The 17,819-nt window shown below is 36.8% G+C and overlaps 3 protein-coding genes across 5 annotated transcripts; 2 read left to right on the top strand and 1 right to left on the bottom strand.

Annotated features, from left to right (window-relative positions):
• The first annotated feature begins 5,059 nt into the window (after positions 1–5,059).
• On the top strand, positions 5,060–11,097 carry LOC147863433 (uncharacterized). 3 transcript variants are annotated; one of them, XM_087319217.1, is made up of 3 exons: positions 5,060–5,198; positions 5,601–5,739; positions 10,811–11,097. In XM_087319217.1, exons 1-3 carry the CDS (start codon positions 5,123–5,125, stop codon positions 10,842–10,844), a joined length of 249 nt encoding a protein of 82 aa, XP_087175343.1. In that variant the 5' UTR covers positions 5,060–5,122; the 3' UTR covers positions 10,845–11,097. The 3 variants fall into 3 exon arrangements, with proteins under 3 accessions (XP_087175343.1, XP_087175344.1, XP_087175342.1); XM_087319218.1 differs by lacking the exon at positions 10,811–11,097 and adding an exon at positions 8,470–8,606; XM_087319216.1 differs by lacking the exon at positions 10,811–11,097 and adding an exon at positions 6,612–6,744.
• On the top strand, positions 7,044–9,779 carry LOC147863434 (pentatricopeptide repeat-containing protein At3g16610-like). The gene has a single exon (XM_087319207.1). It carries the CDS (start codon positions 7,044–7,046, stop codon positions 9,210–9,212), a length of 2,169 nt encoding a protein of 722 aa, XP_087175333.1. The 3' UTR covers positions 9,213–9,779.
• Positions 11,098–11,383: 286 nt separating the features above from the next.
• Positions 11,384–15,396, bottom strand: LOC147863432 (uncharacterized). The gene is made up of 6 exons (XM_087319214.1): positions 15,144–15,396; positions 14,074–14,208; positions 13,061–13,183; positions 12,822–12,932; positions 12,452–12,541; positions 11,384–11,995 (listed from the first exon to the last, which is right to left on the bottom strand). Exons 1-6 carry the CDS (start codon positions 15,288–15,290, stop codon positions 11,543–11,545), a joined length of 1,059 nt encoding a protein of 352 aa, XP_087175340.1. The 5' UTR covers positions 15,291–15,396; the 3' UTR covers positions 11,384–11,542.
• Between the last annotated feature and the right edge of the window lie 2,423 nt (positions 15,397–17,819).

Genomic DNA, 17,819 nt, shown 5'->3' with positions numbered 1-17,819 from the left:
TGAATTTGGCCACATATGTGCTATGAGGAGAACATGTGCATGTGGATCAGGTACCTCGGAGTCGGGACAACCTCGTAGGTGAAGTGATGTATGATGTTTTAACCATTCTTTCCATTGGCTTGACACATGAATTGCACCAATTTTCTAGTAGCCATTATTTTATTGAAGTTGTAATTATCAACTATTTGATTTATATATGTATTAACATCTAATAAGTATACCAAGTATCAAGTACCATATAATTACATACATATTGTTAACACGAAATATGTGACTTCTGCATGCCCCGCCTTGTTAAGGTGACCAACTCATAACATGATGTATAGGAGATATTGTAAACTATGGTTTGACCAACCACCACGTGATATTATTGGCGTATGTAAGAACATCCTAAGATGAGTTGGGCCAACCACCTTGTCTGGATTCAAGCTCGGCAATTTCGTGAACTTTACCACATAAAATATACTATATTAATTGCTTCTAATTGGAAAATTGTTGTAGATTTCCTTATTGTTGAGATATCAAGCTCAACTTAGTTTAGCCATTTAGTTAACCATGTAACTTAGTAATTACCTAGATAGAATCTAGTTAGTGCATTGACCTTAAATCCTTAAATAGGATTTTGTACTTGAGTGGGATACATTCTAAATCCTCCACTACCAAGTTCATTGAATATAGGACTTACATCCTTGTACCTATATTCTCCTCACACATGTGCACCCTTGCACATGAGTTGTATATATACCACATTGTGGATATCGTTGTATTTTGATGCTTATTAATATAGAGAAACGTCTTTAACTATACTCTTGTTAATCATCCCCCATTTATATTATTGTTCATAAGTGTATCTTCCTCTCACACACATACACACACAAATAACATCATCTTCCGCTGCTTTATGAATAATCACATAATTAAACCCTAATTAACCCTAGTTAATTACCTAATTATTAACATTTACTTTCTAAGGAAAAAGAAAATCCAAAGATTGCTTTGAATATGCTAACTCTAAGAAACTTCTTTACATAGCTTTTAGGACTTTTTTGTATTTATAAATAAGGTTCTGCTTATCATGCCCATTTCCAAATGTTTTCACGTTTTATTCACATGATCATGCATTAACTTGACCGATGATGTGGGTAGGAGGGTTGTAATAGATTGTATGGATACTTTTTAGCCTTTGGGCAACTTTTCATTAATACCACGGTGAATCTTGACTTTTAAAAAAAAAACTTGACCGATGATCTGATGCCCAAGCTGAAATAAAAGCATTTTAAATTTTAAACATGAGAGACACTTGCATCATTTACTAAAATTGTTTTTTATCATCTCTAATTAACTATATCTAACTTCATTCTAATCAATTTGTCACATACAACATGTAAGGTTTTTCACAATATCGCTTCTATATAGTATCTGGGGTGATTGAAAAGTAATATCACTATATGATGTTTCATTTGTGTTTTAAATTTTAAACATGAGAGACACACTTGGATTATTTCATCATTTACTAAAATTGTTTTTTATTGTCTCTAATTAACTATATCTAACGTCATTCTAATCAATTTGCCACATACAAACATGTAAGGTTTTACACTATACCGCTTCTATATAGTATCTAGGGTGATTGAAAAGTATATCACTATTCGATGTTTCATTTGTTGTTCCTTACTTTTGGATATGTGCTTGTGTAATCAATACGTGCATTTCCACCATAACGATGTAAGTTATCCATTACGATTCATAAAAACATCGGAATGCTTTTTGTTGTGGATAGTGATCGTATTGAGTTATTTCCTCAACCACATAGTGAGCATGACATCAAAACCTTTGCTCGAGTATAACCATACAAGGCAAGGCCACAAGCTTGATCAATATGCCATCATGTTCATACTTAAGAAAAAGACAATGTTTTTTTATCATCATTTATAACATGATGGCTTGTTTGATTAAGTGCAATGAGTCTCACCAATGAAAGAAAGTAGATGTTATTAAGCAACCTCCATCTTTTTTCATAATTTTTTTGTAATCCTACAAACATATTTGTAATAGGTTGTGTTATTATGAAATTTTTCTCTAACTATCGGATTATGCCATCAATGAAATTGCAATTTGTTCCAAAAAGCCTTCGCATGACTATTCGAGTTGACAAAATATCACACAATTTGTAAGGAAATTTTGTGTCTAATGTTGGTTTATTGTGACTAGACATTTACTTTCACCACTTTGTACATAATTTATGGTGATTATGATAATGTTGGTTGTTATAGCATCTCATGTTGCTCAATTGATTGTCCCATTATCTCACATTTACCCTTTTGCATGAAAATGTGCATCCTTCTACATTGTTGACCAATATAGATGCCTTTGCGATATTTTCTCTATCATATAATGAATTAGTCAATGTCCTCTTTGTATCCTTCATGGAACTCTTCCAAGATTTATACTTGTCATGAAAAAATATGCCTCTCACTTGTATCCTATCCGCATCATTGTAGTATACGAATCTTTAATTAGCAAGAAGTTCTTACTTGGCATCCGTAACCTCTTTAGTGATCTTTTATAAGCTTTTATGTCATGAATAAATTCATAGATATCCAAGATCCACTGATTTAGAGCTCCAACTTATTGTTGTGACATACACTACCACTCCGAAATGGAGGATTCCTTTATTGGGGAAATTGTCTCAACACATTGATTCTTGTTTTCCTCGTCCCTACCATTGACATGTAGTCCATTACAATCATGTTGAGTGCATGAAACGTGGAAAAAGAAAAAGTTGAACTCATAGGGAAATAAAAACATTTGAGATATATTCATTGTCTTCGTGTATTGTCTAAGGGATAGGCTAAATAAAAATAGAAAAATCAAAACTTGCCATTTTACTAAGACGTTAAAGTCATTGCCTAATATATTGTGAAATGCACATAAGAGATCAAAACCAACCTAGTTAGCTTCTTATTTCTTACTCAATTTATAGTTCATACAAAGGTACCCATTTGGGTTGGCTTAGCTAAAAAGGGTGGGTCTGCTTAGGTACATGCATCCTAAAAAGGGTGTGCTAAAAGGGTGGCACAAAGGAACACATGCACACCACATTTCCCCCCTGAGAGAAACAATAGACCGAGGAGCAGGAACGGGAACGGGAACGGGAACATGAGCAGTGACTTGTCAAAGGAGGGGGAGCATCTGTTGGAGATAGAGCTCCCAAGTGGCATTATCCATGTTGGCAAGTTTCGAATGGACATCAATGGACGATTTTGGTGGGAGGTGAGGTTATGCCAATAGAGTGCTTGAAAAGGGTTGATCCATGTTGACTCATGTATGAATGTATTGTAGGCATGGGTGACGAAATGCAAGATTTGATCTTAGGTTTTGTGGCATGGATCGATGTAAGCGGCAATCTCCTTCTTGAGGGTCTTGTTGAGGCGTTTGGTGAGGGCATTTGTTTGAGGATTGTATGGGGACGTAAACATCTGTTGGACACCGAGTTGAGCTACAATGACGTTGAGGACATCCCCGTAGAACTGTCGGCCCTGATAATTGGACGGGGCTAGTGACGGAAAACGAGCTAGCAACCAGCAGATGAAGATCAATCGCTCTTGTGGACTGAGGGCCACCTGGACTTGGCTAAGGTGGGGAACAAGAGGGCTATCGTGTACGAGGTGGCAATTGGCGGATAAAGATCAATCGCTCCTGTGGACTGAGAGCCACATGGACCCAACTGAGGTGGGGGACAGGAGAGCTATAGGCGAATAGAGATCAATCGCTCTTGTGGACTGAGGGCCACCTGGACTTGGCTGAGGTGGGGGACAAGAGGGTTATAAGCGGATAGAGATCAATCGCTCCTGTGGATTGAGGGCCACCTGGACTTAGCTGAGGTGGGGGACAAGAGGGTTATAAGCGGATAGAGATCAATTGCATGGACTAAATATAATATAATATCATTAGCTTTACACATGGTATTCTAATGGTGAAGGTCTATGCCAAAACCATGATCCATGGATACCTTTCCCATAACTGAATTTGATGTTTCCTTAATACTCATGGTCTTAATGTACATATAGAAGGAAATGCCTCATCTAAGTAAAAAAGCTTGTGAGAATGACATCGAAATCCTTGGAAGATGAGATATTTGTAATGAAATCCAAAGAAATGAATTCCCATGGATCATCAAGAGATGGAAATGGTTGCAAGTTGCAACTATCCATATAAAGTATATTGAGGTATCTTAGATCAAGGACATATATTGCAAGTGCAAACATTGTCCTTGTCAAAAATACACATGTCATGGTACTATCGCAAGACTCAAAGATGGAGGGGGCCATCAAGAAAATACAAAAGACTATTATGAAACAACAAGCCATCATATCCTGCAACTAAACTTATTATAATCCGTACAAGGTTCTTTAAGGTATGCAAGTGCAAAATTAGATGCATCAACTTCCATGATAAAGGACTAGTTTGGGTAAACATATTTCTAACTCTTCAATTAGTTTTAGTAATCCAATTTAGCCTAAGGGCTCGACCAAAACAATAGATTTGAAAATTGGAGCCAACTAAAAGATATATTAAACAAGTAATTCTAGCCAAAATCAAAGCCATTTGGTTGGACAATCCAAGATGTGCAATGCCGATTCCCAACACTAGTTCAATCATATTGAATCGGGTTATAACAAGTTTTTGTGGCACAAGACAAGGTTAGTGCATTTAGATGTCATCGAGTCATTGCCTTTAATCTCTCTCAAATTTAGAAGCCAACAGTTGCACAAGATGTTCACAATAATGTGAAAATGTCACAACACTACACATTGAAATGATATGCTCTTTGGTTGTTGGCTTACATCGGAACGTGTACCGAAGTTGACCGAACACCAAAATTTGATTGTTGAAATGGGTCGGGTGTGTCCTATCGATCGTGTTTTGGTATGTGTCTTTGTCTCATAACAAATTGTGCTTCTGGCCTTTAGAACGCTTTTCGGCCAATTTGTGTCTCTTTCGAGTTTCTTGAACATGCGAACGCTGGCTTCAACATGGTATGTATATGGTCGATGCAGAAAACACAGAAAGAAAGCTTGTGTTGAAGTATGAACCAGGAGGACCAGCTTTTTAACAAGCTATGGTGGCTTCCGAGTTCATTTTAGGGTTTCGATTCGTGCTCGCTTTCGCGCTTGTCGTCGCCTGCATAACACTCGGTAATCTCCCGAATCTCCTCCTCTTTCAATCGATGTAAGAAAAAAATGTTTTTCTGTTTCTTTTGCGTCTGTGGAAACTCGGTAATTGAAGCACACAACGATCGTGCTCCAGGTGTGAACTTATGGTTGTGATGGTAGGTTAGGCAGGGGTTATATGTGTGTGTGTGTCTGAGAGATAGATAGATAGATAGATAGATAGATAGATAGATAGATAGATAGATAGATAGATTATATTATCGTCTTCGGAGGTCAAATATGACCTATGAGAGAGAGAGAGGGAGAGAAAGATAGATGTAGAACCTCTGTGTTTTTTGGCGCAATACTCAGAGAGGTTTCAAAGGATGTTGTCGAATTGCTGTTCAGATACTAATGTTAAGATCTCAAAGTTGATTATCTATGCAGGGTGGTTTTTGGCATGGAAATTGGTTTTAGTTCACATACCCTTGGTGCAAGAGATATTTGGATTGCATCGAAAACCAAAGGAACCAAAGCCAATCACACGGTCACTCTCTCGTCTATATACTAGCAATCCTCCTCAAAGGTAAGTAGACTGCAACTGATTTTCACTGTGTCAGTTTTTATGTTTTTAGGTATAGTCTTTCATTTTAATTCTTGGATACGGACAGATTCTAAAAAGGTCTAAACTCCATAGAACTTTTGATAATAAACTTGACTATGAGTTATTTACTCATTTTCTGCAAAGGTCAACTCAGTTTGTAGTTTTCATCTTATCCAAAACAAAGGAAATTTGGCATCTTTGCTGGTGGAAATCTGGAAAAAAACTTTGATTGTGAGGTGAAATCAGAAAAAAAACCCTTTGAGGTTTGGAATGTAAACAAAGTGGAGACTACTGTTATTGTTGGCAAGCATCTTGATGCATCATGAAATGGTGATAAGATATACTCACTCCATGAACTCAAGCATCTTGATGTTTTGTGAACATTCAAATGTTGGAGGAGACTATGCCATCGTTGAATCCAAATGTGATATGATAATGCTTCCTCTTGGAACTGACTGTGATATTAGTTACATAGGATATCATCTTCTGACTTGTTGGATTTTTGTTATTTTTTATAGGAATTTCATTTGCATCCAATCCACCAACGTTTTATCCTATCACTGTGTCTTACAATGAAATAATGAAGTATCTCAAACAAGTTTTTTGTTTCTATATCCTAAATATTTGAACCACTTCTTATTTTCTTGTCCTTTGTTCTTGTTGCATGGTTCTTGATAGATATAGGATATCGAATTAGCTTTGTGGAATTTGGTAGGATTATCTGAATCAAAATATTAATGTTCCTCCGAAGATTGAGTAATGTACCATAGAAGAATGGACACAAACTGTTTACTTTGTCAAAAAATAATTGTTTCAGTCATAGTTTTTCATACATTGACCATACTACTCTACAGAAGACACAAACAGGTACTGAACCATGGAAAACCGCAGTTTTTATTTTGGAATACCTCTTCTTATCATAGAATCAAACAGAAACTTAAGTGGTAGACGTCAGAGACTTGTTTGTTGAACCCAATCATATCACCTAAGCCAAAGCCGTAGATGGTGAGAAGCTTATGCTGGTCCATTCCACACATAGAGGTGATCAGCACATACATGCATTCACAGGACATAATGAAGCATCACCTACCATTGTAAAGGATAGCATCTGTGTCAAGGGATTATGACATTAGTAGAATGAAGTTATTAACAATAGAGACACACTTACAGCTATGGAGAGTGATGCTCTTATTCAAAGAATCTCAGTTATAACTGATGGAGCATCATGGGTACAGCACCCGAAGGAGGAATTGTGAAAGGTTTTATAGTCCTGCAAAATCTCGAGAATGAAAGATCATGAATTGTGGAGTTGTGATACTGTGGGTACGAATCATGACAACCCAATGAATCTTAAATGCAGATTAAATAGAGATAGATTGTCCACAGATTTAAATGTTGTGATAAAATTGTGTGAACAAGGGCTCCTCGTAGATGCATTTAGGGCTCTGCAGTATTTGGATCAGAATATTCCAGATAGTGTATGGGGTTGCTTTCTACAAGGATGTATAGAGAAAAAGGATTTGGAAATGGGCAGGAAAGCCTATGCCTTCACTGATTTGAAGGGGTTGCAGTGTAATGCATACATTGGAAGCTATTTTATCCGATTGTTTGATCAGTGTGGTAGTTTGATAGAAGCTAATGAAGTTTTTGACAATTTAAAGAGACATAATTGTTACACATGGAGTGCAATCATTTCAGCACATGTCAATCATGGGAAACCAGACGCAGGGATTGAATTATATGTTCAAATGCAGCATTCAGGGAGAACACCAGATGGACACATTTTTGTGGCAATCTTAAAAGCATGTGTCATTTGCAAAGGTCTAACATTGGGGATGGTAGTCCATAGCCATATTATTGAAAACGGCTTAGAAGATACTGTGATCGGGAATGCACTTATCGACATGTATGGCAAGTGTGGGAATGTCAACGATGGTAGAACTGTGTATGACAAAATTTTGAAACAGGATAAGGTAACCTGGAATGCAATGATTGGAGGATATTCGCAGAATGGTTTTGGGCTGGATGCTCTTTGTTTATTTCAGCGAATGTGGCATCAAAGCATACAGCCAGATACAGTTACACTGGTAAACATACTGAAAGCGTGTTCCACTGACCAAACATTTAATCAAGGAAAATGTATTCATAACAATGTCCTTGAAAGTGGTGTTTTCTCGAATATGTATATAGGAAGTGCTCTCATTGATATGTATTGTAAAAATAGCTGTTTATCCTATGCACGTCGAGTATTTGATAGTTTATCTGTAAAAAACTTGGTAGTTTGGAATGCCATGATCACAGGGTATGTACAACAAGGTTGCAATGCTGAAGCGTTTGAACTTTATCAGAAATTAATAAATGATGGGAACAGTCCACCAGATTCTGTAACGTTCCTTAGTGTCCTAAAAGCATGTTCCAACTTTGCAAATGTAACTAATGGGAAATCAGTGCACACTTCCATAATCATTTGTGGTTTTGAGTTAGAAGCATCTATTGGCAATACATTGATAGATATGTATGCAAAGTGTGGGAATCTTCAAGAAGCACATCATGTGTTTGAAAAGCTATCTGTTCGAGACCATGTGACTTGGAATGCAATGATTTCTGCTTATGCCCAGCAGTGCTATTATCAGATGGCTCTTCATCTCTTCATGAAAATGAAACAAGCCGGAAAAAGGCCTGACATTGTGACTTGGAATGCACTTATTGCAGGATATGCACAACATGGGCACGGTGAGGAAGCCATTGAGCTTTTTTGTTTCATGGAGGAAGATGGAATGGAGCCAGATAATCTAACATTTGCAAGCGTCTTGAAAGCTTGTTCGAGTATAACAGCTCTTGACCAAGGCAGGTTATTTCATTCATATGCGATTGAAAGTGATCAAATGGATGAATTTGTTGAATGTGCAACTATAGATATGTACACCAAGTGTGGGAGTCGTGAAGATGCGGATAAAGAATTTAGAAGTCTGTCCAAAGGGGATGTTGTAACATGGAATGCCATGATGGCAGGATATGCACTGCATGATGAATATGCTTTAGCCTTGAATTTCTACAAAGAAATGCAGCAACAAGGAGTTAAGCCTGATTATGTGACGTCGATCAGTCTTTTGTCAATGTGCAGTCGTTTAGGTCTCATTGAAGCTGCTTGTCAACATATTCAGTTGATGACTTCAGATTGTGAACACTTCCCTGTTCTGGGGCACTATAACTGCATAATCGACATTCTGGGCCGGTCAGGATGCTTGAGTGAGGCAACCGACTTACTTCAGGCAATGCCATTTTCGTATAATATCTTACATTGGACATCATTGCTGACGAATTGTAGGACATACGGGAATGTTAAACTAGGAAAACGCTGCTTTAATGAAGTGATGGCATTTGATGAGAACTATGGCTCGGCGTATGTGATGATGTCAAATCTATATGCCGATGCTTATGCAGATAGAGGTTGAGTAAAGAGAATACATATTATGATGATTTCCAACCTATACGTTGATGATTATGCAGATAGATGATGACTAAAGTGGATACGTATTGTGATGATGGCCAACCTATATGCTGATGCTTATGCAGATAAAGGTTGAGTAATGAGAATACATATAGTGAAGGAAATGGCTGAAATCTTTCAATATGTTTCAACCTCTAGTGTTAGGAAAATGCTGTTTTAATGAAATGATGGCATTTGATGAGAACTATGGTTCAGCATATGTGATGATTGTCAACTTCTAGAATGTACAACAGTTGAAGATAAGCATGTATTTTTTAACACATTTTGAGCAGGTAGGAAAATTGAGCCTCATATAATAGTCTCCATTGATTCAACCATGTTGTATCATAGGTTTAACTGGCTATTAGTGTGTTCATTTTGATGGCCAGGGAAAAGTATGTTATGCTAATACAATAGTCTTTTGCTATCCTTCAGCCACCAGAAACTGGAGTTAGGTATCCGATGCGCAACTTGTACAATCAGTCAAATTCATCAGGAAGGAATTTTGATATTGAACTCTTTTGCTGAGAAAGAAGTATGTGACTGACCTTGAGCACATTATCAATTTTGTTGATCTGACAAGGTATAACTAAAACAGTCCTCAGTTCCCTCTCACAGCAGCAGCAAAGGAACTAATGTTTGATGGGAGGAGATGATAATACTCTTGTAGACATGCACACTAAAATGTTAAGATGGTCATTTAAAAGATTGTTGTTTCATGTGAAATTATTCATTAGAAATTATCATATCATTGATTAGCTGCTATCTTTTTTACAGTAAGGAACTTTAGCACACCAAAAACTCACAAGAGCAGAGTACCATCTCTCCTTATGATATGACTCCTCATCCACCCGTATAGGATAGCAATCATTGTCCACTCACTAGCTTGTAATATATTTAACAGATCATTGGCCTTTTTTTTACCCAGTGTTGATGAATTGTTAAGGATGTTTGGTACAAATCTGGCTGGCCTAGTTGCTAAAGCAGAATCTAAATTTGAAGCGCCTGATTTTATATACATTCAAAGACTAGACAGGGCACAGCCCCTGATTTTATATCTACCTCACAGAGGCACGGTAGTATTTGGTCTAGACTCTAAACGATTGATATAGGCATGTTCTGTTAATATCTTTGTGTGCTGATCAACTTAAGATATTTTCAAGAAGTGAAAAATATAAACAAAATTGAAAGTGTTAAAGGCAACATGAAGAGATTTATTGAAGGCTATATCAGTTTTTCTAAAGTTACAGAAACATGGCTATTTTACTGTTTGCAATGATGTAAGGTTGAAAGTTCCGAATGTCGATCTATGATACATTGATTATTAAAGTAAAAAAGAACCTTTAAGATGTGTTTTAATGCAAGAAAATAATAGTTAATTGAACTCATCTATTCTCAACATGCAGAATGATTTGTTTTGTATTGGTTCTTTTTATGTATTTATTGTCTTGCCATCTTCTTTTGCTTAATCCTGTGAGCATGAATCATGTTAAAGTTATTTATGGGTTTCTCTGGTTGGTATTCTGAAAGAATAAAACATATGCTGTTTTAAATTTTATGCAGGCCAGAAAGAATCGATGCAGATAAGCTTTCATGATTGATGTGAAATAATGGAGTAAGAGGGAATTGCGTACCAGCTTGGTATGTTTACTGCTATGCAGACATTACTTATATATATTATGTAGTTTGATGACATGCGCAGCTATAGGCATATATAGCCTATCCAAAATCATTTTGTTTCCATTATAAAGATGGTTTGTGTAGAGTTTTGTACATATATTTTTATGGGCGGTTTTGTTCGTGATACATTGTAATTGCTGATATTTAATGCTTAAAATATCTTCAGAAAATTTGTGTCATTTGTTGCTTTGAGTAAATGTCAATCTGACTTCAGAAGTGTAAACTCAATTCTTGTACATTGAGCATGTATGGTAATTTTCACTAAAAGAATAAACACTTGAATTATAGTTGTAGAGCTAGTCATAACTAATATGATTTATATAGCAAAGACGAGAGAGATGTCATTCACGACATTTACCAACAATGATTGAAAACTTATTGTTTTCAAAGTGCTAGGTAGTGCTATTGACATTAGTCCGAATAATATACCGATTAATAATTATGTATGTCATATGGGTGGTTCATTGTTTTTCAGATGCATTGCAAATATGAACTAAAATTCTATCTAGGCATCAGGAAATTGCCACAATATAGCAACTAGTTAATAATATTCTACTAGACAATATACTATCATAATTAGTACAATACACCTTGTGAAAAGAAATATGTTAGGCATCATATTTCTTTTCTATTATTTTCAATTCTCATGTTTTCATGAGAAGTTCCTCCCTCTAACACAAGGGAGATGATCTCAGCAGTCAGATTTAACAAGAATTTTTCATCTTCGAACTCATCTTTGTGTATAATGGATGAAACCATGCTCGTTGAACCTTCCAATAGATGAATGTTGGTTTCTATATTAGGTTTTCCTTCTAAACATTGTAGTCCTTGAGAGCCATCACGTATAGTGGTGGTGCTACTTCCTATTTCATATATATTAGTATTGGATTCAATTTCCGTGCTTGGATCATGCGTTATTTGTGATGCTACCTCTTTTTGCTTTCCTTGTGACGGTTCTTGTATTACTTTGTAAGGTGGCACTTTTTGCATTACTCTCGAAGACGTCTCAGCATAGTGTATTTCTTTTGGAAAGGTGTCAATCTCTTTGCACAATCTTGCAATGGCGTACTAAACTCCCCACACCAACAACAAAGTAGTTTTCAGTTAATTGTGCATCATATCTGAAATTTTCAGCATTTTGCAACATGTTTATAACCATTTTGACACGTGATTATGGATGTATACATATATATTCAGCCTTTAAGGCATGGCCAAACATGTATATAGGGTTTAGGTCCTTCATACATTTCTTTGCAACCAAAAACTGTGTGCTTTATATACATCTTGCAACAAATGAAAACACTTAAGTGATAGAAGATATCTTGGATCTGAGCCTTGCATCAATGAGATTATAGACATGCAAAGACATTGCTATGCATAGAAGGTTATTCAAAGCTCTTAACAAGTATTTATCATTTCCAAGACATAGGCACGCATACACATTGTATAATGGTAAACATGTTTGCAACAAGAGAACAAACTCTTTGTAGTAGTAAGGATGTGATGGTCCATACACATACACACCTTTTCACCATCAGGCTGTTGGACAGCAACAATCACATCGTCATAATCCTTGAGCATGTTTTCATTCTCTTCATTTATGGATTGGTGTGTCTACATCATCACGTAAATAATGCCACATGTCATTGGTTGTTAGTCAAACCAATAATTGGTGCTTAAATTTGAACCATCATGATTGAAGAAATTTGTGTTCTTCATACTATATATTTTTAGGCAGCTTATCTATAATTAGTTGCCTAGTGATTTGGCACCTTACCTTGACTATATAACCCATCATGTTTATGAAATGAGAGGGTATCCTGGGAATTTTGTTCAAACCAGGAATGTTTGGTAATTTCCTAAAATCAAACTAATCTTGTTTAATAATAATTACCGTTCGTTGTCTTTCAAAATCTTGTAACCAAGTTCTATTCCTGTTGCCTTCATCACCCAATCCAAGAATTGGGATATGAGAGATCTTGATCACCATAGCCGCAACGAATATCTTCAAAACAATCGAATTGGGGTGAAATTACTGCATTAAAACCATATATAAATACATCAAACAAAGAGGATTTGAAGGCCACTTCAGAATTTGTTTTGTTGATTGGGTTATGTGTGTGATGCACCTACCTCATAAGAGAGAAGAAGTCCATAAAGGACCAAAACTGCAACACAATTGAATCTCCCACATGGCTCTTTTTGGATACATATCACCATTGATAATATTGTCAAGAAGACTTGTGCCATTGAGTACTGTATTTGGAATTTACAAGCATAAAATGTGAGCAAACATATGCACCTAATCGCCAACACATACTTAGGATTCAACCTAAGCAAATATTGTCGCCTACTACCTACATTGCTACATGGTTAAATTGTTAGGATCACATGCACAATCTCACTATAATTGGTTCATATCTGTTCCAATTGACCCAACAAGGAACATTTTCCCAGTGCCAAATGCATATAATGTCATTGTAGTGATGAGATTCAGCAAACATCGGTACTTAACTGTAGTTAGGAACATACCCTAATCTCATGTTGATCAGCCTACCTCTTGTCAATGAATTCCTCCTCTCATGTAAATGATGTCAAGAAATGAGAATTTGTAGATTTAAAAAAATTGTCTAGTTTGAGATGCATCTCTCACAGCATTCAATAAACAAAATATTTGGTATAGTTTAACAAAAACCATTATAAAAGAACCCTGTGCCTATGTCTATTGAGACAAAATAAATGCAATTTACAATCATGTATTGATCTCTCTTCTCACCCACAGCCAATGAGTTGTGCGTAGGTACCGTACCAGAATGTCACATGTGATCAAGAGAAACCACGTCAATTTTTCTAAATAGAAATTCACATAAAAGAAACATCGCTCAATTTTGATAACCATAGCATTCCTGTGTTTGGAAGTCTACAAACAACATAGCCATCGCTTATGTCATGATTTGATGAAACCTTTCTATCTGAAGTGCTCTTGATGGTCATACATTGAATTAAATCTTAGAAGACATGGCATGTTTTGGCATGAATAACAATATATATTTCAATTTTCATGAGTACGAACGTAGCTTTGGCATGAACAAAACTTATTTGTGAACAACATAATGAATCAACTATAAGTTGAGAAAGAATTATACCACGGAGGGAACATGGCCATCTGAACAAAGCAAGGCAAGGAGTTCGATTGCCCGATTAAGCATCAAGGGATACAAGTGCCATGGAAAATATGTCCCCAGGAATAGTTGATAGCACAAAACTCCTAAAACCTGCGTCTGGTTAGAACATTACAAAAAAGACTGAATGTAAGCTTTCAACAACGAGAGCCCAATGATAAGATTGGAGCTACGCATCCACAACAGTATTTAATGCTGCAAGATTAACAAATAGAAATGTATTGTGCACCCATGAAGGGGAATGAGTTGATTCCATTCTCCAGAGGTACCTATACAAGAATGCCTTATTTGTCCCTTGGTACCTTATCTAACTACTTCCATCAAATAATGAGATGACCCATTCTTGAATTTTAGCGCATTCATACTTGCACATTGGATCAACGATAAACTAAGCATGCCTCAAACCAACCATACATGGCTCATGGAGAATTCCCAATTCCTTCTCCAATGTCCCAGCCTCTATGATTTCTATAGAACTTGCACAATGGGTGATATCATGATTGTCATTGAACCAGCCAAGGACGAATATATTGATCACAACCCCAATCATGATGGCCTTAGTATAGTCTACAATCAACAACAAAACCCTTTCTTTCATGAATTTCGTAAATACGTACTATGATCGACCACCACAAAAAAACCTTCCTTCATGCATGTCCATGTGCATCCATCCTGCAATCACAGACACCCTTTCTTCTTGAATGTCTTAGGACTTTCTAAGATCAATATGCATGGAAAGTAATATGATGCATACATGTTGAAAGTTTGTGGTGTTGTGAGTGCCACCAGACAAAGGAATGGTCGAATGATGAATTCAAACCAATCACGGGTGGAATGAGGTCCCTTGAGTTGGCAATGACTTCACATTGTCTGACAAACTAACGAGGATAAGGATCAATGACAGACCTAGGATCCAGACCAGGTGTGTTGGAGGAGAGATTTGGAGCACCTATTTGGTAGACATCATGACAAAGTTCATAAGGAGGGGGAGGAGGAGGAAGGTAAGCAGGAAGAACACTGAAAACAACACGTACCATGTCGATGCAGATGAGGAAGGCGAGGAGGCCGATGACATAGCGGGGGGTGAGAACAACAGCGGGATCAGGTTGGAGGAGCCACAGCGACCCATAATCGTTCATGAATCGACTCCACCGCAACGGCAATGGTCGGATCGTGGCCATGGGCTCATCATGGAATGGTAAGGGGATGGGATCTCATCGCGGCTATGGTCATAGCCATTTCCTCTGATCAAGACCTTGGCATGCGGGAGCTTTTTCATGAAGAATCAAGGAAGGGCACATGTTAAAAGAGAGAGACACGCCCCCGATGAAGCGTGGATTTTGGGGGGTCTGCAGGATGCCTGTTCAGAAGCAAGCATTTCAACATGGAATGAAGCACTAATAAATTATAATAGGGTTTGATGGGGGGCGATGTTCTCTCCACTGCAGATCAAAATGAAGAGATGTGGCCGAATATATAGTAATAGACGTACGTACAGATCATAGGCTGTATGTGGCAGATCATAATGAATTGATGATGAATAATGGAATAATGGATGAGGTAGAAGGGAGGAAGAGCACTACTGTAGTGGCGCATCGATTCGATCCTTTTTCTCATCTCATTGCATGCAATTCCATTGGATTCGTATGCGTCGCTTGGCCTAACAAACAAAACAAAACAATTTGTTCTCACAACACCAGCACGTGCAACAACATTACAAAAAAGGTTAATGCATGTGTGTGTATGTCTGCATTGTCTTTTAACATTATACGAGTCATATCATATTTGTTCATAAACACATGTATGTATGCATGTAAGCAATGTTGGGCAATGTACGAATGTATGCAATGCTGGCAATTTCCATGTATGCAATGTTGGCCAATGTATGAATGTATGCAAAGTTGGCAAATTATGTATGTATGCAATGTTGGCAAGTCTAGGACCTCTGTCCTGTTGGAATGACATTGTACAAATGTGATGCTTGTAACTTTGTAAGATCGTTCCTCGATTTTTATATTCCTATGAAGTAGAGGAAGCTTTCACTAGGCTCCCCACGTAACATCAAGTCGTATGCATGTTGGTGTTTACCTATACTGCATCATGCATGTATGTGTATCCACGCGTTCAAGTGTTCATGTGTATGTGATCGAGCATGTTATGGCACAGGTGTTTGTGTGCCATGTTTATTTGCTTGAGGGAAAACAAGAAAAAAGAAACAACATTATTACATGATTACACCAAGAGACCTTCACGTTCATAGTGGCCAACTTCATGTGACAATGGTCAAACAGGGGTGTTGAGAAGTCATGTCCAATTGCACCTTCTGTGTGTGATAACTCTTGTTCGAAAACTCGTGTTGTGTCTGTCTAGTTTCTATAATAAGTTTTTATATACATAAAAAATATATCCTTTCATTAGTGTAAACATTTTACGATATTTCAAAGTCTATGCGATCTGCGGAAGAAACAACTAGCAAGTTATAAAGCAACACTAGAACTGGTTATAAATATTTGGTTGGACATAGTTCATACTTTGAAGGGTCAATGGGACGGTATACTTGGAGATTCTGATGCTAAAACTGCTCAACATCGTGAGTTTCTTTGCATGTGGACAACTACTCCATTCATGACATCCACACATGGCACACCTTAGTGGCACTTTCAACCTCCAAAATGGTTACTTTCTTTTTTCCCAAAAAAAAAAGGTTAGCTTCTATAATAAGTTTATGATGGGCTACAATAATATTCTTAACATTCAATGGATTGAATTAAGTGAATTAAATTTGACTAATATTCCCCTTGTTCTCTCATCATGCATGGCTACAATTTATTCTTCGTAAAATACACAAAGGACGTTGAATATAAACATGTCTTGTACCACAATACCATTTTCACCTTCGATCTATTAATACAAACTCATTGTTTTTGTGGTTGTTATAAGCATTCCTCTCATCTCTCCTCCTCTCGCATACACACATTTTTTGTGCACACACATACATATCTTTGTAAAATTCTCAATTGTAATTTGTATTGAGGTCCTATGTAGACCTTACATAAGATCTTCATATGATATTAGAGAGTGAGGGTTAAGCTCGTCATCTTTTTTCATTCGTTTGTTTATGTTAGAATACTAAGAGTTGTTCTACAACTGGTTTGTGTAATATATGTGTTCTTTGAAGTTTGTTTGTGTTAGAACTTACTTGTTTACATAAAAAAAGGTCGGCTATTGTTGTTGCAAGTGTGCTTATTATATTTTCCATTTGGCAGAGGTCAACTAGTCACTCGTGTATCAATGTGAGATTCCAAGGTGGTAAAAATAAATGTTGAATCAATGTACAGTGTTTGTAAACAAATAAAGACAACACCTTTCCCCTAACACGAATGTCAAAAACTTTTTGTAATGCAATGTGGGTTTTTGCACCTATACAAGTCTGAGGCTAATGCTCGTATGCCACTTTTCAAAGGATCTTACTTCCTATCGTGGAGACATGAAGATCGTATTGAGAAACTCAATGAACATACAACAAGTCCAAAGATGGTTTACCACTTATTATGTACCCAACACTTAGAAAAAAAATAATATTAACGTCCTCTTTAAGAGGCCAAAATGGCGTATGAAACCAAATAAGAGGTTTCATAATTGGCAATAAATTATGTTAGTTACTATGTTCTACAATCCCCACGACGTGTGAAAATGTGAAGCACCATCCT

This window comes from Azolla caroliniana, unplaced genomic scaffold (assembly GCF_043228905.1).
Source record: "Azolla caroliniana isolate FFs.n. ecotype wild unplaced genomic scaffold, voAzoCaro1.0.p SCAF_5, whole genome shotgun sequence".
NCBI lineage: Eukaryota > Viridiplantae > Streptophyta > Polypodiopsida > Salviniales > Salviniaceae > Azolla > Azolla caroliniana.
Note: the sequence above shows the minus strand (reverse complement) of the source record. Positions and strands in the feature narration are given on the sequence as shown.

Excerpts from the sequence above, each read along its gene's own strand:
- LOC147863433 (XM_087319216.1), top strand. The coding sequence starts at position 5,123 with ATGGTGGCTTCCGAGTTCATTTTAGGGTTTCGATTCGTGCTCGCTTTC. Across the intron at positions 5,199-5,600 it reads CGTCGCCTGCATAACACTCG|GGTGGTTTTTGGCATGGAAA; the intron begins GTAATCTCCCGA and ends TTATCTATGCAG. Across the intron at positions 5,740-6,611 it reads ACTAGCAATCCTCCTCAAAG|AAGACACAAACAGGTACTGA; the intron begins GTAAGTAGACTG and ends ACTACTCTACAG.
- LOC147863434 (XM_087319207.1), top strand. The coding sequence starts at position 7,044 with ATGAAAGATCATGAATTGTGGAGTTGTGATACTGTGGGTACGAATCAT.
- LOC147863432 (XM_087319214.1), bottom strand. The coding sequence starts at position 15,290 with ATGGCCACGATCCGACCATTGCCGTTGCGGTGGAGTCGATTCATGAAC. Across the intron at positions 12,933-13,060 it reads GACTTCTTCTCTCTTATGAG|ATATTCGTTGCGGCTATGGT; the intron begins GTAGGTGCATCA and ends ATTGTTTTGAAG. Across the intron at positions 12,542-12,821 it reads ATTTTGAAAGACAACGAACG|ACACACCAATCCATAAATGA; the intron begins GTAATTATTATT and ends GTGATGATGTAG.